We start from the raw sequence: 22,781 nt of genomic DNA, 5'->3' as shown, positions 1-22,781 counted from the left end.
TTCTTTTTATAGTCGATGACTTGCGAAGCGTCGATCCAAGAATCGAAACTGGGTGGATATCCTTTCCAACGTACTTTGACTTCTTTGACACGTCGTTTGCCCACTTTACGGGTTCTGCGTTCGAGAATGCTTTCGATGTCGTACACGTCGTCTTCTTTTTTGGTGACACGTTGTAACTCGGGCAAATAAAACGTTCCTTTGAGTACTTCTCCGTTCATGTCTTCCAATTTATAGACGGCAGGATGACGGCCATGCACTCGTCCAGTGACGCGAAACAGTTCGGTCGTCTAGTTAGGTAAGTAACCTTTGTCGAAAGTGCGTTTGGTTTTGCCAATGCGTACCCAATCTCCTATGGTCAACTCTCCACTTTTCTTGGGGACAGCCCTCGTCGGGGACGTACCAAACAGACGCTCAAACACCAACACTTCGTTGTCGGGAGTTACATCTTGCGGGGCACGTCCGATGCTTCGATGGTAAGATTGGTTGTACGCTTGCACCAGGTGTGGTAAGATGTCGATGTACTTCAGAGTGTGGTGATGCGTAAAATATTTCCACATGCGTTCTTTCAAAGTGCGTTGAAAACGTTCCACGATGCTGGCTTTGGTTTCGGGATTCTCGGTGGTAAAAAAATGAATGTCACGTTTCTTTAATTCTTTTTGGAAAGGTTGGTTCAGAAATTCGGTGCCTTTGTCCGTTTGCCATCGAAGAGGGTGACGACCGCTTTGTTTCAACACCCGTTGCAGGGCTCGCACTAACTCGCTGCTCGATTTGGAAGTCAAGGGCACGACCCAGGCAAATTTGGAAAAGACGTCGATGACACAGAACAAATATTTGTAGCCACGATTGTAGCTGGTCAAATGAGAGACATCGGCTAAATCGGCTTGCCATTGATGATCGATGCCTTCCACTCGGGTACGACTTCTGGCAAACTTGCGTCGAATGGGTTTGTGTAAAGTGTAGGTAGCTTGTTCTTGTAACCATCGTTGCACTTGAGGTAAACGGAGACTTTTCAGTTGCGTTTTGGCAGCACGATACAATTTTTGAACTCCTGCGTAACCTGCAGGATGGGAGGGATCGTAGTAAATGCTAGCTAAGACTTTTTCCATTTTTTGTGTTGATTGGTGTCTTAATAAGGCACCCACTCTTGGAAGAGGCTACTCTTTTTCTCTTGGGGTATTTTCTTGGATTGCAATGCTTTGCGTGTGCGGCCAGCAATAGGTGTCGAAGAGGAGAAGGATGTCTGAGCAGGGGATATCGGTTCTTGTTTCACTTCTGTCTTCACTTCTGTCTTCACTTTCTTTTTCTCTTGTGATGAAGAAGGGGTGGCCATCATCTTTTTAATCCATCCAATTCTGGAGGTAGGTGGTGTTGTTAACTTGCGTACTTTTTCTGGTGGAGTTTGAAACCCTTCCTCTTCTTCTTCTCCTTTTTCTGTCTTGGTCACTGGTACTGGTGGGACTGGTACTGGTGATGGTGCTGGACTTTTCATCAAGGTCTTAAAATCTTTCAAAGTGGGTAGAGCTGTTTCGTCTAAAGCTTTCTGGTGAAAGAGTTGCAATCGTTGCAAGAGTTGACCGTACTTTTGCGATTTTTCTGTTTCGGACAAATCTTGGCGATCCATCAAGGACTGCAATTCGTGTTGTAACTGGGACATCTCGCTCAAATGGGGATTGGGAGGTAAATGCGGGGTGCGTTGTTCTTGCCACCGATGGTATTCCATCCATCGTTTGTAAGGCACTAAAGCTAGTTTTCGTCCTTCCATGGGGTTGTCAGGGGTCGATTCTGAGATCTTGGGACTTTCGAAGGCCTTTTTATCTTGCTCCCACCAGTCCTCCCAACATGGTTCCCAAGACTCCTTTCAGTATGGGGCCAAACAAGAGAGGCAAAATGCCTCCACGTTGGACCAACATCTTCTTTTTTTGACGAATGGGAATTTTCTTTTGAACCATTTGGCGAAGAACGTGACGATGTTTGCCTAAGCATTGTTTCTGGTGTTTGGACAAAGGGATCGTGCCTTTCAAAACGTTCAAACAACATTCGCACACGGTATCGATGACCTCTTTGGAGGCCGTTTGAATGAGTTTTTTTCGTAGGGGTGGAGAAGCTTTGGACAGGGCAGATAACAGGTCCCCATGTTTGGCTAAACGTGGTGGCAGTCCTTTCCTTTTCTTTCCTTGGGGTTTTTTGGAGGGTGACATCTTTGAGTCTTTAGGAGCACCAAAGAAACACTGATACCCTACTCGGTCACAGGCCTTTTTTATACTGGAACGCGTCGCCACTGATTGTCTTTACGGCGTATCAGTTTGAGGACAGGCATGACACGTCGTGCAGGGGTACGTAACGGACTAAATCGAGCCAGTTCTTACTTGGACAAATCCAGTAAAGTTTGTAACATGCCCGATCTTTCATGGACTTTGATTTTGGGAGAAGGTACTTTGTGAGCAGCAGCCACTGCCACTGAATTGGAAGGTCCTGCCACTGGGGAAGTTCTTTTGGGGGTCATCAACGGAGGAGTTCTTGGTGTGATCAACGTCTCCAAGTACTCTTCAGTTCCTGGTGACATCAACGGAGAAGTGGATAAACGTGAGGCTGCCGGAGACGCAGTCACCGCCGTGGCAGGTCGTGGTTTGCAAGTGTAAGGTTGCGTCCTGGCCGAAGTGCCTCTCTTGCGACTAGTTTTCTGTGGGCTTTTCTTTTTCTGGGGACTTTTTCTCTGTTTCTTTTTCTGGGGGCTTCTTTTCTTTTTCCGGGGTGGTGTCTGGTAAGAGGAGGGTCCCGCCACTGGAGAGGTTATTCTTCTTGGGGACCTGGTCTTTTTCTTTTTCTTCTTGGGGCTTCGTTGGACTTTTGTCTTGGGGATAACTTTAGGGGCATTAGGATCCCATCTTAAGAGAGAGCGAATGATGACCCCTCCTAGAGTACCGCTCCCTCCAGGTTTCAAAATGATTTGTTTTTTGGTTTGAGTGTCGATGCGGGGATCGGCCAGTTGGACCAAAGCGACTTTGTTCCGATCGAAAAAGCGTTTGGTTTGATGAGGAATCTGAATGATTCCTTAGAGTATTTGACGTGCCGTCACCGTGAACCATCGTAAGACTTCTTTGAGACTAGCTTCTAAGACACGAGCTCGTGTTTGTGGATCTTTTTCTCGACTGATGCCATACAAGGCACGAATCAATTTGACGGGAAGATGCGACTGAAGGGACGTCATGTTCACACTGTGTGAGACAGACGAAAAAGGGTCTGAGGTTTTTATAGATTTTTTTATGGGGAGTGAAATGAAGTCGAGGACGGAGACGTGTACAGGACAGGCCCTCCGTCTTGGCACCAGTGGTGAAACAAGTGGGTACGAAATCGCAAATCCTCGGGAGTCGTAGGTTTCAAATCGACGAGTAAATAGGCGTGTGGCGTTTGAGTGGCATCGTCGTACGCCTGAGTCAGCCAAGGCGTTCCTAACTGTTTGGCTAAGACTTGCACTTGCGATTTATCTCGAGGGCTTTTAAACAAGACCACGTAATGTGCATTGAGACTGATGGTGCGATGGGCTTTACTTTGTTGAAACAAATTTTGGGTGATGTAAATGACACTGGCATTACGGTGATGCCCTTTGCGCGTGAACCACAATTTAATTTCTTCTTCGTCTTCTCCTAACATGTCGTCGAAAATGACCAAATGGGTTAGACGGGAGTCAGAGACGATGCCGTCGTCTTCTTTAGGAATGCCTTCCACAAACACGATGGAATCGCCTTGACTTTCTCGCAAGAGGCTGTACGCCGATTGCCACTCTTTGTAACACCACACGATTCGTTGAGGGGGTCGATCGATCAAATGATGTTTATGTTCGATCAAACGTTTGACGAATTCGGTTTTGCCTGAACCGCTAGGTCCAGCAATGAGCATGTTAAAGGGATGGCGAAGATACAAAGCCTCCCAACTGGCACGATCTAAGTGTTCGTCGATGACTTTGACAGTAGAGGAAGAGGGAGCAGAGACAGCAAAGGTAGTCATGGTGTGAGAAATGTCACTTGTGACACGAAAAACAAACAAGACAAGAGTTTATATACTTTTTCCAGAACACGTTTATTGAATGTGTTTTTTCAAACACGAATACGAAAGACAAAAATACATAAAAGCCAAAGGCTTAAGTACAAGGATAAAAGGCACATGATAACTATGAACGTGGAATAAACACAAGTGTCTGTACAACAACATGTTTTGGGTAATGTTCTAACCAGTTCTATAGTAGGGGGTAAGGTCACACAAGTGTCCTCCCGAAAGGGTCTTTCAGGCCTGTCCACGACAGTCCTGTCCTGGGTGACGGGTTCTTCTGGCACCGTCACTAACACGGGTTGAAAAGTAACTTTTTTCCTTGAACAACTCTCGTGCATACTGGGCCACTTCTTGGGTCCAAGCCTCAAAACCCCATTCTTTCCAGGCACGGACATCTGTCCAATGGGGATGTAAGTCACAAGCTACACACACATCGTCATACACGTCTTGGGTAGCTAAAAGTTGACGAATCTTTTTTTCCTGTTGAGGTCGAGAAGTATCCAGATGAAACCGCAAGGCTTTGAGCAAAAGGAGTTTTTCGTGACCATTTAAGGCCATGGAGGTGGTAAGTACTGATCGTAAAGAGTCCACAAAGAATCGGCTGGTAAACGAAATCCCAGAAAACAAGTCACTAAGACACACACCACTTGTCGTCCCAAATTGAATGGATACAGTTCTTGTAATAATCGATGGCAATGATCCACGGTTTGAATATGGTCATTGAGTTCCTTCCACGGAATCTGTTGGATGACATGTGACATAAACCGTGGCATTGCAGCCTGTTTTTATATTCTCTTTTTTTCGGATGCAATACACGTACTTTCTAGCCAGAGATCTTCGTTCTCCAGTAGCGAATCTAAATCTTGCATACTGTAACCGAAACGTCAGAGTTCGTTTAGGTGTTTCCTCTTCCTCTAAGTAGATTCCACGTAACAAATGTTTGTAATCCTTTAACTTGTCTTCCTCAATGCGTTGCACTAGGTGAATCTCGAAGTAACCATAATTATGAACATGTCGATCATTAGCGACCTCAAAGTTTTGAACAATGTCTGACCATTGAAAGAATTTCTGACGAATCAGTTCTCTTATACCATTCAGGTACCAGTGGTTAAAGATCTGGTGACGTATCGGATGCAATTGTTCTTTACGTTTCACTTGTATTTTGACCAGCTCTCGGTAAATCCTTTCTCTCAACTCCACAGGCAAAGCACGAATGTTCTCTTGTAAAGTACTCATGAATAGGTCAGTCTGTACAATTCACAAAAGTAATCCACATAGTGAGTAATTTCTGACCACTGCCATTCAGGGTAACGTCCAAGAATGTCACTGAACTCTTTTGATGTAAACGGTCTAAAGCGATATAATAGGATGAATGCACCCTTGACCCAAAGAAATCTAACACACTGGTTGACTTTTTTCACTTTCCTCTTATGAATTTCTCGACACAAAAGTTCTACAGTGACCCACTGAGATTTCACTCTGGCAAACCCCTGCCAAACTTCCTTGTAAATCTTCTCTTGTAGTTCTTTAGGTAATGATTCAATATCGTTTTTGAAATGAAGTTTAAATACTGGTCTCGGTGATGTCCAACATTTGACTCCTAGCCAATCTGGTTTCTTCTTCGTCAACGACATGGTAAGAAGTTACTTCAATGTCTCGGTCCCACTAAGGGTAAGTAATGACAATTCGGTGACCATCGAGCATGTTCTACGTAGGCCGAATCTTGCGGTTCCCAGTGGTGAAGTGACACACCGCAACTGAAGCACTTGACTTTATCTCCTTCGCCCAAGTAGAACAATCCGGCTCTGGCTAATTCTTCGGGGGTCGGTCCTCCCAGATACTTAGGCCATATTCCTTTGAACGATTGAAGACGATTTTCAAAGTCGCAGTATTCCGACAAACGCACAGGAAACGAATATTCGTCTTTCACAGGTTCGTTTCGATGAGGGTTGGGTGACAGGAACAGGAGTTTGCTCAGGGCTGGATGACATCCGTAGGGGGGTAGACGTGAAGGTGAACATTCCCCTTTAAAACGAAACCCAGTAAAATGTCCAAGAGGACGAGCGGCATCACTTTCGCATCCCTCAGGTTTGACACGCACAGCATCCCTTTCCATGATAGGAGTAGTGACACTAAAGTTCCCATGATGCTTTACGACATCGCTCAGGTCACAACGTACAGCATCGTACCCATCGCAAGGCTCACAATCGCACTCGTCTGCAAACTCCGTTACGCAATTACAATGGTAACCACATGGACAATCGCAGTTTCCTTCCGGACATTTTCCGTCGCAATGCCTGGGTCTTATCCATCCAGTATTAGTCACACTAGAGGAAGATACAACTTTTTACAATCCCCAAACTGGAACGATGTCTCTTTCAAAGTATTCATCTTGTTCGCTCGGTTTTGGTAGTCCCAGTGAACTATCGATCTTGCCTAGGGTTCCTTTTTTATATACAGACCAATACCGACGTGACCGTACGGTAAGGTGAAATGATTGGGAAGTCTCACTCGCTTCTGGTACACGATTTGATAGATTTTTTCCAGGGGTCGACTGACGATGTGGTGAGTGGGTAAACGTACAATCTTGTTCGGTTGATAGGTGGTCACTTTAAAGTTTCCATCCTCTCCCGATTGCAAGGCTTCTTTCAATACCCCAAAGTTGACCACTCGACTGGTACGATGATTCAGAGTCAGTCCTTTCACTTTGCACGTCGTGTGCACTTCTCCTTGTTTGTCCCGGTATTCATAGCCGTAATTTTTGGGACCGCCACTGACGAAACTTAGAATCTTGTCGTCGGGATGCTCGTCTGTCCAGGCTCCTAAACGGTCTCCTTCGATGTTAGGGTGATGTTGAATCGGGTGATGGATGTAAATGCAACTGTCCGTGTCAAAGTACAGGACGCGTTCTTCTAACAGTTCTAAAGCTTCGTACAATTTTAAGCGAGCATGGGCTGTCACGTAAGCCGCAATGATGACATTTCCAAAAGGGTCGTCTTGTACAAAGTCTAAATCTTCTTCGTAATTGACCAAGATTAAATTCTCTCGAACGACGTCCACGTGTTTCATGTATTTGGTTTTGTCGTGAATCATCTGGAAGTAGCGGGAAGGTTCTGTCAAATATTCCGTCTTGGGTAAACACGGTCGTTGTGCCATTTTACCCCACAAGCAATTTAACATCACTTTGGCAAACGACCGCCTGCCTTCGTTTTTCTCGATGTGGTCTAAAGTGATGCCTTCTTGTTCGTAGTATTTCTCTTTGAATTGTATTTGGTCTTCGGGAGTGTGACACCAGGAAGGATAGCCGCTGGCTTCTTGCTTCAGTTTCAAAAAGGCATCCACGTAGTCGGCGAAAATGCCTTTCTGACTGGGATCACCCTTGTGGTATTGTTGTGTCTTGGGAAAGTGACAAATTTCGTACACTTCTAACAGTTGGTATCCCATGTCCAAAGCTTTGAACAATTCTACGCTGACCCAGGTTCCCGTCAAGGCCCGTTCTTCCTGGCTGTGCTGACAAGGTTGGTCTTGGTTGCACGTTTCGGCACAAGTACGGCACAAGGGAAACATCAGTTTGCCTTGACAATGGTGAGGTAAGACGGGATGGTATAGGTTCGTGGGAGGCAAAACTTTACACTTGATCAAGCCTTCGTATTGTCGAATGTTGACCAGGTCGATGTGTTCCGTCAGCAATTGCGGGTGCCCTACAGGAAAGCGACAATATTTGCACACGTAGGGATACAGCGAACACACGTCCAAGTATTTGATTTCTTCTCCTTTCTCTTCGTCGGCTTGGTACAGCAAACAGGTGGCATTGGTCCTTCCTCCGTACAAACTATCCCTCGGGTTCAGCGGGTCCATGAACTGGTAACTTTCCACGAGGCGTTTAAACTCGGGATCGCTTTTCATACGGTGATCGTACTCGTGTTCCCACATTTCCACCACTTGGTATCCTTGCTGTTCTAACTTTAGGCGCCGCTGACAAGTGTCCTGGTACAAGTCTTCCATGGTTCGTTGCAAAAACTGATTTTTAGTGCCACGGTCAGGGTAGCAGACGGGACATCCGTGAAATAAGCAACCGTTAAACTCGTACACGATCTTGGGGTTTTCTAAGTCCCAGCCATCGACCGAATACGTTCCGATCGTCTTTTCGCCCCCTCCGTTGCGGGCATGTTGAATCCACTTGTCTTCCTTGTCGCACAAGTAATGTAACCAACGTAGGGCTTTGACCGAGTATTGACGCTTGACAAAGTGGGTCGTTTGAGGACTGATGACAGCCACGGTCTTTTCAGGCATGAATCGTTGTCGATACACTAAGGAACACGCTTTGGCAATGGTGCAAGCTTCTTTCAAAGGATCGACCCCTCCGTGTTCCATGAACAGTTCTCGAAATTTTCCACAGCAACGCCGTAAAATGTCCACGTCGGAACGACAATACTTTAACATTTCTTCCTGAAAGTCGAAAGGGTCCGAAGCATGAGCCTGGTACCAAGCGTAGAAAGCTTCTCGTTGTTCGGTACGCATGTTGTCGGGGTCGTAATAGTGAGCCTCAGGCAAATGGGGTAGAACGGCGTGTTGATTGGCTTCCGTATTGAAAAAGTGTGGAAAGTACCCTTTAGCCATTTCTGTCATTCCAAACGTTTTAGGCATTCGACTCAAAGGCATGGCCAAGTAACTCATCGAATCTTTAAACTGTACTTGTCCCACTTGCATGAAAATGATTTTGGCTCCGTTCAAAGTCACTTTAGGACGCTCGGTGCCTTGTTCCGTACAGTACCTCAAAAGAAACTGTCCATCGTATCCGGAGAAATTGTGAGCCATCACCGTGGCATGACGATGACAATCTCCGTAACGTTCGATGTCCTCTTGGCTCCACGTCTTGTCGACGGGGTCTAAGACCCATTGGGCAAAATCGGCTAACGTGTTCGGTCCTCGAAAGATTTTTTTACGCCCTCCGGGAATCTTGCTGCAGTGAGGGCAATGACTGAAGATAAGTTCTTGAATGCACTTCTCGCACGCTCGATGAGCCACGCAGAAATTAGGAATGTGAATGCCAGTCTCTTGCATGCATTCGAAATCGAAAAAGATGAAATTGCCTTTCTTCTTGTGGCCGTCCTCTTTCTCTGGTGGGGATTGGTATTTTTGCACGTAACATTGGTGTTCCAAGTCCACGATGTGGTGACAAATGTGACATTTTTTCTTTCCTGAACATACGTGTGCCTTGGTATTATTGGTACGTATGACTTGTTCACACGTAGGGCACAATCTCAGCAGTTGACAAGCGCATTTCTTCTGTGAACCTTGCGTTTTCAGATGTTGTTGGTAACAGGTAGGGCTGACAAACGTGCGCAGACAAGTTGAACAAGGCACTGGTTCTTCGCTCAGACAGGGTGAAGAGGCCAAACATCCTGGGCATTTCAATCCACAATGCTTGTGTTGCTCTCGATTGTTATAACCATGGTCACATTTCTCACAATAATAAACATATCCCAGGAATCCAGTGATACTGGTAATGGTATCAAAATGTTCATCGTGATGATAAAGGTGAATGTATTTTCCGTCCTTAAAATCTTGATCTCGAGACAACAGAGGTCCGCGCACTTCTTGAGGGTGCACTTTCAAGGTGTATCGTGGAGCTAGGACATCTTGCAATTTTTGCATTTCAGGAATGCCACAGGGTGTGTCTTTGGACAGGCCAGCTTGTCGCAACAGGAGTTCTGCTTCGTCTCGTTGTTTAGCTCGGTCCGATTGTCGAATAGTTTTCCAGGCTCTTTTCCATTCTACCGTGTAGTTCTTGTTGGCATAGGTTCGTCCCACCACGATGGCACGGGTTAAACACATCTGGTCTTGAGGGTTGTGAATTTGGACGAGGCTCTTTTTGGTACTGCGAAGTTCGTTCACCAATAACAGCTTATTGCGTTGTCCGGTCCCTTGAGGAGGAGAGACGTGGGTCATGTCCAGTGTGGCTTTTCCATCGGTGATGTCAAACTGGTCATTAGATTGTTGTACGTGTTGAATCTTGTCCATGACTTTGGAAGCGGTCAATTCTGCAGGGGTGCTAAACTCGATCCAAACAGGGGATTTCAAACCGTCGTGTTGTATGGAAAGTCTCAAGCGATCGTCTTCTTTGGGTTGACATTGTCGCTTGAGTGCAGTGAGCAAAGAATCCCACACCCCAGTGATAAACCCTTCTGCTTTCTCTAACGGTACTTCAGCCTTGAAATCTTTAAACTTCACCGTGTATTTGTAAGCCGTGGTTCTAAATTTTCTAGAGGAGCGCTTTTCCGTCTCTCGAATGGAATAGTACTTTTCAGGGTTGACTAAGGGTGGTGAACTTGGTTTAGAGGGTTCTGATTCTGGTTCACTCATGTCCTCTTCAAAATCACTGGCATGAATTTGTGCCAAGATTTCAGCCCTGGTACGAGGCGATAGATCACGTTTCTGCCTCTTACTTTCTTCTTCTTTCTTCTCAAATGAATTGGATCGTTTCATCTTGAGTGAAAAACGTCAAATGACTCAAGTTCAAACACCATAGACTAATTTATAGTCATGGCAGACCAGCGTATATAAAAGGGTGTGTGTCTTGTTCTTTCACTATTCATTTCACTCTCAAGCCGAGGACAACGATGGAAGAGACTAACCAAATCGAACGTTTCGTCAGAGCTTTGCGAGGGGTCATTAGAAAATTCTCTTCAGACCAGCCTACGGACTACTCTCCTTCTTTTCGAGATAAAAGTCAAGATACTTGCTATATCTGTCAGAAGAAAGGGCATTGGTCTTCAGAGTGTCCAGACCGTCAAAAAAGAACAAAAACAGGGACAAAAAAAGACAAAAGTCAAGATACCTGTTATTATTGTCAAGAAAAAGGACATTGGTCTCCAGATTGCCCCAAAAAGAAACAAGAGGAATCAGAAGAAAAGAGGAATTCTTCAGAAGAAGAGAGGGATTCTTCAGAGGAAGAGAGGGATTCTTCTGAGGAAGAAAGAAGACAGGTGAAGAAAAAGAAACAGGAGAAAAAAAGAAAAAGGGAAGTAAGCGAGGAGGAAGAAGAAGAGGAAAAGAGTGTGACGGTGAAAAAATTCAAAAAACAGAGAGACTAAACAAGGAGAAAGAAGAAGTCAATGAACTTTTTATTAAAGTGTTGTGTTGTGAATTGTGAATTGGATTGTAAAAAAATGGATAAAAGAATAAATTAATGATATAAGGTAAGTGTCTTTGAGTTTTGATTTTAAAATAAGAAGCTACACTCACGCACTCATACACAGACACGTACTATAAGGTAAAATGGGTGGGTTATTTTTTTGGGGAGTTATTGGCAAATTGAAATTGTATTTCTTTTCGAGAAATGTGGGTGGCCCTGAAAAGGGCCTTTTTTGGTGTAGGGGTGAGTTTAAGCAATCAACTTTAACTGCCTTAAGCCTTTGCCACGGCCAAGGTCTACTTCTGGACTACGTACTGTTGATGATGATTGAGTTGAAATCACTAAGGGTGGTACGGTAGGCTTAGTCACAGGGTTGACTTGTTTAGCTCGGGAAGGTCGTATTCTCTTCGGTCGTGATAAAGAAGTCTGATACATTTGTTTCAGACTTCTTAACTCCGCTAAAATGTCCAACAGTACCGTAACCGTTTGATTTTCACCCTCTTGTTTCTTTGCTGCTACTTCTTCTTCTTGCTGTTGCTGCTGTTGTTTTTTTCTTACCTCTTCTTCTTGCTGTTGCTGTAGGAGAAAAGCTTGTTCCGCTTCCTTTTGTCGTTGTATAAATTTCTCCAATTCTTCTTTCTGTCTCTGTCTAAAATTCTCCACTTGCGGTAATGAAGAAGGTAACGAAGGTTCCGGAACAAATTCTTGCGAAGAGAGAAAATCCACAAAATCCCAATTCACCTCTTCTGAAAGTAAGTCCGGGTTCCCTTGGGCGGTCTCCGCTGCTGGTGCACCCCATTGAATCGTTTTCTGAGTTTCCGTCATGTTGAATCACTGTCGCATAGATTGACTGCACACAAGCGCTGGCAAATCTATATTGACTACGTGACGTCACAGACTGCTCTCTTCGGATTGGATGGGGGCTAACTGAATTTCGTAACGCGTGTTTGGATTGGTGAATGAACTCAATTCGTTTCAATCCTGCCTCTGCCTATAAATAAGTGCCGTTGACTGCATTGATTCACCTGTTCTCGTCGCTTCAAGATGTGGACCACAGTTGAGTCATCCACCCTTGTGTCTTCCATGATGTTTCGGACAGACTTGCTCATGTATGTCCGATCGAAGTGGACCGTTGTCCACAGGACAAACACCAGCCTGTGGATACGTAGGATCTACGTTGAAAGACAAGGATGCCTGAAAAGAGTGCTGATTTACGGGCCAACAGTGAGACGTAGCCTAAGGACAAGAAGAAGACCAATGCGGTGCCATTTATGTTAATGAATACATGAACATAAACCCAAAGGCCCTTTTCAGGGCCAGCCATATATCTCGAAAAGAGATAGCCTTTCAATTGCCTACCCCTTTTTTTTAAAAAAAAAAAAAATCCCATGTTCAATTCCCCTTGTACGTACATTAACCCACAATTTATTCCCATGTTAAATTTCCCTTGAGGCTAATCTGACCCACGATTTTTCTTCATGTTAAATTTCCCTTGAGGCTAATCTGACCCACAATTTTCTCCATGTTAAATTTCCCTTGAGGCTAATCTGACCCACGATTTTCTCCATGTTAAATTTCCCTTGAGGCTAATCTGACCCACAATTTTCTCCATGTTAATTTCCCTTGAGGCTAATCCTACCCACGATTTTTCTCCATGTTAAATTTCCATTGAGGCTAATCCGACCCAAGGGTGCTTTTAATGCTAATTCCCATTGAGGCTAATCCGACCCCCTTAACTACTCGTAAATCTTTTTATATCTTAATTTGTTTGACAGTTGATTAGCACAATAGTAAATTTTGAAAGGAATTTATAACATGTTCCTGAATGTCAAATGTGATCGAATTCTGTTGGGCAGAATATCAGACGAAATCATTAAGAGGTTTTTATCTTTTTAATAAAGACGGCCATATTGAACAGCAGATTGTCAACGTTAGTTCAAACTTGAAAGGTCTTTAATAGAATGATTACTGTCAAGTTTGCCATAATTCTTTTGAGCTGTTTTTTAAAACGAAGTCTTTTTAAGGTTTCTAGTTTTATTAACGGTGTGTATATTGGATATGGGATCAGTTACATTTGCAAAAACTTAATTGATGTTGATGTCACAACGCTTTCTGACAAATTTGATCCAACTCCAAGTAGTGTTTTATGATAAAACGTTTAACGGGTTTTCGTCTTTTAGTAACGCGACCATAACTGACGGCATATCGATGGAGGAAGAGCCCTGGAAAACCCCGGGAAGAATCACCAACCCACAGGAAGCTACTGGCAAGCTTTCGCGCATACCCACATTGACTGGGCTGAGACTCGAACTCATGCGGACAGAGGTTAGATGCGAGTGATCTGTAAAGGCGAGAACTTTTGACCACTCGGCTACCCTGAGCTCCCGATAGCTTTTATAAAAATTTGAAAAACCTTTATGCCAAAGCGCTCTCTGTCCAGTTCTTTTGACGTTAGATTCGTAGTTTTTAAACGAAATACTTAAAACTAGCAATTTGTGACGGGCAGCATACGGATGCACTCCTTACGGCCATGTGGGTAAAAAACGAATTTGTGCTGAAAGGATATCTTTGGTTTGAATAGACATACGCAAGTACGTACATACATGAATAGTCAGAAAAACACACATATCTTACCGATTTGAAAGAACTAATCTGATCTGACTTGTTGACGGACGGATACTACAAGTAATTTGGGTTGAAATGCCAAACATATGACACGTATCGTGATAATCAACACCAACCTACGATACGACATACACTGATACACACAAGGAATAGAGACAAACGACTAATAATTACTCGTGGATGTGTGTCGCAATAGCAGAATTATTGATGACTGCTACCAGCAGTAAGGTAGGACAAGAAGGTTTCGAGATAAAACTATGATGTGGTTATGTCGATTAAGTAATGTTCTCGTGGAACAGTTCCTCTCCGATTTATCTCGAAGTTATGACTTCGGGTTGGGTGCTCGCGAGACCGCAGAAAAGTATAATACTGTTTTTAAAAGTGCAATTTCATCAGTAGGATCTTCAGTTTTATAATATAATATATAATTATACAGTCGGTACACATTATTACATTTAAATCCTTACAGTGAAAGCCAATAGCTTATATGAAGTCAAAATGAGCATCACTTTGAATGAAGGCGAGGTGCTACGAGTATACAATCAAAATAAAGCATCGGTACCAATTACTACGCTAAATATAAGTTTGAAAATGTAATATTTATTTGTGCATATATTTATCCCTGCTTAACTATCATTGTATTGAACTACTTACTTCTTTAACTTAACTGTGTATCAGAAAAGAAAACTGAGTTGCAAACAGTTTAATCGCATAATACAGAAGTAGCCAGGTTTTAGCTAGACCCGTGGACTGTCGACATAAGTTAATTCATGCCGATGGTACTCTTTACTGGAAGACGAGGGTCAGATGGGCATTGATGGTGTTATCATAAGAATCGGATCGGGTTGCGACGCAGATGTCAATCCGGCTGTGTCCCTTGCCGGTGAAGGCAGATCCCGTATCCACAACCTGTAAATAATAACGTTTAAAATCTCTAGTCTCGTTCGAAAAAATTCTCGTGGAACTTCGGGTGATCAGCCCAAAGCGCATATGTTGTCTTGTAGTGTGTGCAAATAGTGATGAAGATGCAGTTTACGTAATTTGAAATTTTTGTCATAATAGTAACATTGAATATATGCTACTAGAAAATCCAACCAGACTTTAAAAGCAGCTAGTGATGCGAATACAAAATAATACTTTAATATTTGTTACACATCATGAATAATGAAACAAAACTAGTTCAGAAAGGTAATATAAAAATTTCACCAGTTTAGGATTAAACCAACAATGTCAGTATCCAGCGTGAATGCCTATTTGCCTTCAAGTCTATAAAAGATACAAGCGTGGTCAGAGATAGATGCAGTGCAGCAAGAAATATAAGTGAATACAAGTGTGTATTTGCCAATTTCATATGTCAAATACAATGTACTCAAACGTTTTGGAAAGGAGACAGACTGACAGACAACTTTCGATGATGATAACATCCAGATATATTCAATAGGCGGTGAAAATAATGCATTATGAAGAGTGAAGAGACTGCACATTTTGGGGTAAATAAACACATGTTTATTCAGTTAAATTTGAGTACAATTTTAAGATTTCAAACTTTACAAGCATAATTCAGCAAAACATAGATACAATTTATAGTGGTAAAAAACTGATTTTGAAAACCCATGGTGACAAAATAGTAAAGCAGCTGTAACAACCTTTGAAATCATTCATACGCTAAACTGACGGGAAAATACTGTACAAATTGTTGAAAACAAAAAGTACACGTTTCAGAAGGTAGTCCTGTTGACTTATAAATAACTCCCAAAGACAATTTATAAGGTACAAATTTGTCTCTGGATACTTTTATTTCGCTTTTAATTACCAAAATGGAACATTATGTTAGAGCTCTTTACAATGATCATAAAAAGTCCAGTTGCTCACACAAATAGCAATCAAGTTAATAAATTAAAACGCAAACAAACACTAAAGAAAAACAAGAAACAAACACGTTCTACCTCACTAACCACACCAACTCCCAACCCAAACACCCAAAACCCAAATAAAACACTCAATTGAAGAAATATTAAAAGAGAAGTATTCCTAAACATTGCAGAAAAAGTTTCCTCTAATGAAGGGTTTATGAGAACAGTAACAGCCTTAACCAACGCGGGTCCAGATTTGGATTATTTTGGCGGGGCCCCCTGCTCCTAAAGCGCGGGATGTACGTAGAACAATAGTAGTGAATAGGGCCACCCTAGGTACAATGGGAATTAGCATTACAGACACCCCTTGGGTCACTCTCGGGACTATGTAAATTTCACATGGGGAAAATTGCTCGGCCACTCTAGGGACAATGGGAATTTAACATGGGGAATAGAGTTTGGGCTTGTCTAGGGACAATGGGAATTTAACATGGGGAATAGAGTTTGGTCTTGTCTAGGGACAAGGGGAATTGAACATGGGAATAGAGTTTGGGCTTGTCTAGGGACAATGGGAATTTAACATGGGAATAGAGTTTGGGATTGTCTAGGGACAAGGGGAATGGAACAGGGGACTATAGTGTGGGTCTGTCTAGGGACAATGGGAATTTAACATGGGAAATAGATCGTGGGACTGTCTAGGGACAATGGGAAATTTAACATGGGGAATAGATCGTGGGACTGTCTAGGGACAATGGGAAATTTAACATTACGGAAACCCCTTGGGGGATATAGCCTCAAGGGAATTTAACATATGGAAATTGAACATGGTGGGTCTGTATAGCGTCAAGGGGAATTGAACATGGTGGGACTGTCTAGGGACAATGATGGTAGAGGGTCAAACACAACAGAGACAGAAACATACATACACTAGTACAAGCGTGAGATTTATATATAAAGCATTACCAAGACCTGAAATCATGCTGAGGTGTTCAAAAATTTGCATAATTGTAATGATGCTATAAATAGCTATAATCAAGGAAATGCTCAACAACAAAATGGATGTGACTAAAAGTAATGCTAAAATGACGAAATTGTCCCAGAATTTAAAGGAAAATAAACATATCCCCGAAAATTAAGTTACAATGGTTTAGACTAAAATGGATACAATTAGTAACTACTTACAATATCAACTTGTGTGACGATCGTGGATAAACACCCATTTATCTATTTATAGCTATAATCAGCTGAAATTCCTATGAAATCTCACTATCTATTTATAGCTACAATTTGCGGGTTATTCCTTTGGAAAACCCCACTATCTTTTTATAGCCTCAGCTTGAGTGACGTTCCTGTTTATGAACTCTAGTACATATGTATACCTACAACCTATGGAAATCCCCGAGTCCATATTTATAGTCTCAAAATTTCCAGCGTCAGTGACGTCACTGTACTAAACACTAGGGGATAAATGTCAACAGTGTTGCAAGTGGCTGACCTGAATACGCGCTACTCTAGGGAGGTAGGTAGAGTGTATTTGATAGGGATAAAGTGAGTTTTATAGGAAAAAACAGAGACCAATACACACACACACAACGTACGCGCGCAGACATACGCGCGCGCGCACACACACACACACACACACACAACGTACCCGCGCAGACATACGCGCGCGCACACACAAACACACACACACACACAACGTACGCGCGCAGACATACGCGCACACACACACACACACACGCACTATAAAATGGATACAATTAGTAACTACTTACAATATCAACTTGTGTGACGATCGTGGATAAATACCTATGTATCTATAATCAGCTGAAATTCATATGAAATCCAACTATCTATTTACAGCTCCAACTTGTGGGTTATTCCTTTGGAAAATCCCACTATCTTTTTGTAGCCTCAGCTTGAGTGACGTTCCTGTTTATGACCTCTAGTACATATGTATAGCTGCAACCTATGGATATCCCTGAGTCCATATTTATAGTCTTAACATTTCCAGTGTCAGTGACGTCACTGTACTGAACACAAGGGGATAAATGTCAACAGCGTTGCAAGTGGCTGACCTGAATACACGCTACTGTAGGTAAGTAGGTAGAGTGTATTTGATAGGGATAAAGTGAGTTTATACGGACAAACAGAGACCAATACACCCACCCACACACACACACACACAACGTACGCGCGCAGACATACGCACACACACACACACAGAGGAAAGAGGAAAAAAACAAAACCAAACATACTATCCATACAAACGTACGCGAACGCATACAAATCCCAAATATACTATCCACACAACGTCGCCAACGCATAAAAACCCAAATATACTATCCACACAACGTCGCTAACGCGTACAAACCCCAAATATACTATCCAAACAACGTCGCTAACGCGTATAAACCCCAAATATACTATCCACACAACGTCGCTAACGCATAAAATCCCCAAATATACTATCCAGACAACGTCGCTAACGCATACAAACACCAAATATACTATCCACACTCCCGAGAAAGAAGAAAAAAAAACAAATATACGATCTACACAACGTACGCGAACACACACACACACACACAGAGGGAAGAAGAAAAAACAAACCCCAAATATACTATCAACACAGAAGGGAGATAATTCAAACCCCAAATAAACTATCCACAGAAACGTACGCGAACACATACAAACCCCAAATAAACTATCCACACAAACGTACGCGAATGCATACAAACCCCAAATATACTATCCACACAAACGTACGCAAATGCATACAAACCCCAAAATATACTATCCATACAAACGTACGCGAACGCATACAAACCCCAAATATACTTTCCATACAAACGTACCCGAACGCATACAATTCCCAAATATACTATGCACACAACGTTGCTAACGCGGACAAACCCCAAATATACGATCTACACTCGGGAGGAAGAAGAAAAAAAACAACCAAATATACGATCTACACAACGGACGCGAATACACACACACACAGACACACGCACACACACACACAGGGAAGAGGAAAAAAAACAAACCCCAAATATACTATCCACACAGAAGGGAGATAATACAAACCCCAAATATACTATCTACACATGGAAGAGGAAGAATACAAATCCCATACCTACTATCCACACGGAGGTGAGATGTAAATAAAATAAACCCCATATCTACAATCTACGCAGTGGGAAGAAATAAATAACCCAATATACACTATCCTCAAAGAGGGAAGAGGAAAAAGCCATAATATACCAACCACACAGAGGGAAGAAGAAAACCATTATACACTATCCACACGGAGTGAAGAATAACCCTTTATATATACTATCAACATAGAATGAAGAAAATAGCCAATTATATTCCATCAACACAGTGAAGAAGAAAATGTTTTTGAAAGCACCTAAGCCCTCACCTGCAATGACCAACTCTGCCAAGCACCTACACCGCACCCCACCCCAACACTACAAAACCCATTTAACCCGTTATTTTATGGCATCAGTGTGAGATTTAGGAAACATCAAGACACAAAATGATGGATGAATAGATTGACTATTGTTTACCGACTTGCATGCCTAAAGAGCGCGCGTGAAGGAAAACATCCTTCCATTTCAATTCTAACTAAAACATGATCCAGAGGGATAGAGATAGGTGAAAGAGCACAATTTCATAAAGTGTGAGTAAAAAGCAAATCACGCCATCCTTATTATAGAATGTCAATACTAAGAGACACTTACGTTTTCTTTCTGGTCTATTCTCTTTTAGAAGGTAGTGTGAAATTTCACATCAGGGCCAACGCATCGGCTCACATTGTCAATTTTTCCATTTCCATGTCTTTACTGGCACAAGTTCTTCATCATCTTCAATTTCTTCTTCTTCTGAATCCCTCTTCTCTGTTTCGTTTTGTTTCTGTTTCTTCTCTTTTCTCGTAGGGCACTCTGAATCCCAGTGTCCTTTCTCCCGACAACGATATTAGGTATCTTGACTTTTGTCTCTCTTTCTTAAACGAAGCAGGTATTCTGGAGACAAATACCCATTTACCTTTGCAGATATAGCAAACTTCATTAGCACTTACACACTTTCGTATGACTCTCATCAAATCAACGACCAAAAGAGTATGTTTTGTTGCCACTTTCGCATGTGAATTTTGCTTTCGTATGACTTTTAGCAAATATTTAACCAGCAGGTCGATCTGTGCTGACTCTTCCATCTTCTTGATCGTTTGAGAGTGGAATGAATACTCTGACGCTAAGACACTCTCCCTATGTACAGGAACCTGCTGCGTATGAAACCTAGTCAAATGTAATTTTGCAATAAGATGAAACGATTTCATTGAGAAAGTAAAAGGCAATGATGTACCGTATCGCCTCACACAAAACCTGAAGTGTTAGTTCAAATCCGTGTCAGCGATTTCGAAGACGACATAACTGAGCTTTAATCAATGCTTTCCATTAATGCCACAAAACCACGAGTCCTGATTCACGCCAAAAGAAATTTCGTTCGGTCCATAAAAAATAGTATCACATCTGAGAAACGCAAAAACGAACTTCCAGAAAACTGAGAACAACGGCTTACACCTGCAAAGTAAATTTATGAGTTCAAGTAGTGCGTAAAACTTAGTCAAATTAAATTTTTATAGTCAAGACGAAACGATCTCTTTTCGAACAAGAAAGCAGACACCAAGCGACAATGGCGATCCGTGTCACACAACACTTTTCAAAATGTATATTATCAGAGGTTTGTTCTAGCGATCTGCACGGTTAAATTAAATGTTGATGTATTTTGCAATAAGACGGACACAATTTCCATGGGATCGCCCATGGTACGATTGTTCGTGCATTAGTTTAATTTTTTAAAATATTTTTTATATAAATCGCCTATAGGATAGACCCAGTAAAGCATGGCCATTCTCGTCACTGTCTGAATAGCTACTCAAGTCAATTCGAAGTGAACGCGGTAAGAAAATAAGTATAGCCAATGAAATGGCTTACAACTGATGCATTGTTTTGTTCTAGGACTGTGTGGCATAATAATCCCTATGTTCTTGCGTTGTTACCATTACAGTGCAGACATACTGAAATGTGAACTTACAAGCCCTCTTTGTGTGTGTTGTACCATTTCTTCTTACCACATCAAAGTACTGAGCGTCACAGTATTGGTTCGCGTTTTGAAGCTGACCATTTTTTTATATCTCACTTAAACATTTTAACATAAACACTCACACTCACATCGGTAGAGTCAGAACAGACGTGTTACAGTATTGAGGGACATGTTATCTTTTTTTTTCTTCAAACTAATAAATTTGGGGTTTGTATGAAGTAAAGAACGGAAAGTACAGTGAACCTCAAGGATGATGACCCAATCTGTCTGTCTATTGATGCATGTATTTACTTAAGAAGAAATATGACCTCTAAAACACAAAGAGATACGGCAAGCATGATTAAAATGAACACAACGATGTTTTCCTTCACGCCCGTGTAATTTAGAGTTTCAATCGTCTTTGAAGACAAACTTGGTCTCCTTTTGTAGGGCTTGAAATAGTAAAAAAACTGAAAAATCTTAAGCACTTTGCTATAGATAATTTCATCAACAGACTAAACAACATAAATACCGTTACAACAATAGAAAGCCTTAAATCTTCTATCAAAAAGAAATGCATCAAAAAATTAAAGATTAACGATAACTAACCAATGAAACCGAATTTAACAAAGGCAATGACATGTGAAGAAATGCCTCTCGCTTTGGAAAGGTAGGCGAATGTACTCTGTCATGTACCATCAACTTGAAAAAAATTATAAACAGAGAGGAACCTGAATTAAAAATTCAGTTGCTTTTTTCTTCAAAATTGTTTCGTTTCTTTTTTCTTTTTTTGGAACAAATCTAAGCACTAATATAGAGTGGAAAATGGAAAATGCACATACAAGCTTTGATATTTCTGAAAAATGAGGGGATATTCCTAACGTTCATAACCACCTATATATGCTTGGACTTGTCTGTGACTTATCCACAAAACAAGATGTACATATTTCTGGTCAAGCTGCAAGTGTGTGCGTGTTTTGGAAAATGGTAAAAATTGGATATACAATTTTCTCGTGACACTTATAAAGTGAAGAGTCTGTGCAAGTGTCAAAAGCCAAAGTCATATAAGTTTTGTATTTTGTACGGCTTGTAAAGATTTCCACTTTAGAAAATGTGAAGTATCACAAGTTATTATCACAAACAGAAGTGGAACATAGGGGCTTGCAAGAAAGAAAATAACCCAGACAGTTGGTGTCATCAAGAGTGCTAGAGACGGTACCCGAACTTGCTTGCTTGCTTATTTGAATTAAAGTGATTTTCGCTCTAATGGAGCATGTATCACTGGTTTAATAACGCACCGCGTGATTTTTAATTACTCCTGGGGAAGGAAAGAGAGCCTCATCCCCCAGGCTTTTATGTACTCACAGACTATTTTTAAATTTAGCCACTCAGGTGTAGGACTAACTAGTCCTTAACAACCTGACTGAAAGGCTTTAAACATGAGTGGGAATTGTCTCACCACACACTCATTTTTCTGTCCGAGCGTGGTAAAGGAGGAAAAAGGTGCTCAGCAAGACAGCCATGGATGTTAAGTACTCACCAAAACGCTAGCCCGTACTTATTTCAAATCAAGTCCCGTCTTTGCTAATGGACAATAAAAAGTACCAATAATGTGTTAACCACCTGTGCAATTAGTTCAAATCTAACGAGTCTGTTAAATTTCCTACTTCCTAACATATCTGTCTAATATTAGTACTTAGTGTACATAAAAATAGTCATACTGATCTTATTTAAATCATTATGTCTAAGCGACATATACCAGTTTGGTCACTGTTAGGTTTAAAAAGTTAAGTTTGTTGCGGTGTTCCAATGGGTCAAGTTTGTTTCGAGAATAGTTTAGTCAAGGAGGGATACCAAGCCATATATGGTTCCCTATTTAATAAAAGCAATCTTTTGGAGCCCTAAAAAAGGCTGTTTTTTCTGTTAGAAGGTAACACGTCTCTCTTTTGCTTTCACGTTCTTTCCCGCACTCCTAGTCTCATGATTCTTGATATCAAGAAATGCGTAGCCATGATGGGCGGTAATGT

General features: G+C 41.9%; 1 protein-coding gene across 1 annotated transcript in view; it reads right to left on the bottom strand.

Moving 5' to 3' along the window:
• Nucleotides 1–14,498: 14,498 nt before the first annotated feature.
• The window catches only part of LOC149780074 (uncharacterized), a 40,077-nt gene continuing 31,794 nt past the window's right edge, over nucleotides 14,499–22,781 (bottom strand). Inside the window, exon 6 of the mRNA XM_089936311.1 lies at nucleotides 14,499–14,719. Coding sequence (XP_089792437.1) covers nucleotides 14,597–14,719 — 123 coding nt within the window. The 3' untranslated portion in view covers nucleotides 14,499–14,596. The remainder of the gene's footprint in view (nucleotides 14,720–22,781) is intronic.

This window comes from Sinohyriopsis cumingii, chromosome 16, assembly GCF_028554795.1.
Source record: "Sinohyriopsis cumingii isolate HCF-2022 chromosome 16, ASM2855479v2, whole genome shotgun sequence".
In the NCBI taxonomy this organism is placed as follows: domain Eukaryota; kingdom Metazoa; phylum Mollusca; class Bivalvia; order Unionida; family Unionidae; genus Sinohyriopsis; species Sinohyriopsis cumingii.
The sequence above is the reverse complement of the archived record's forward strand: the minus strand, read 5'-3'. Positions and strand labels throughout refer to the sequence as shown.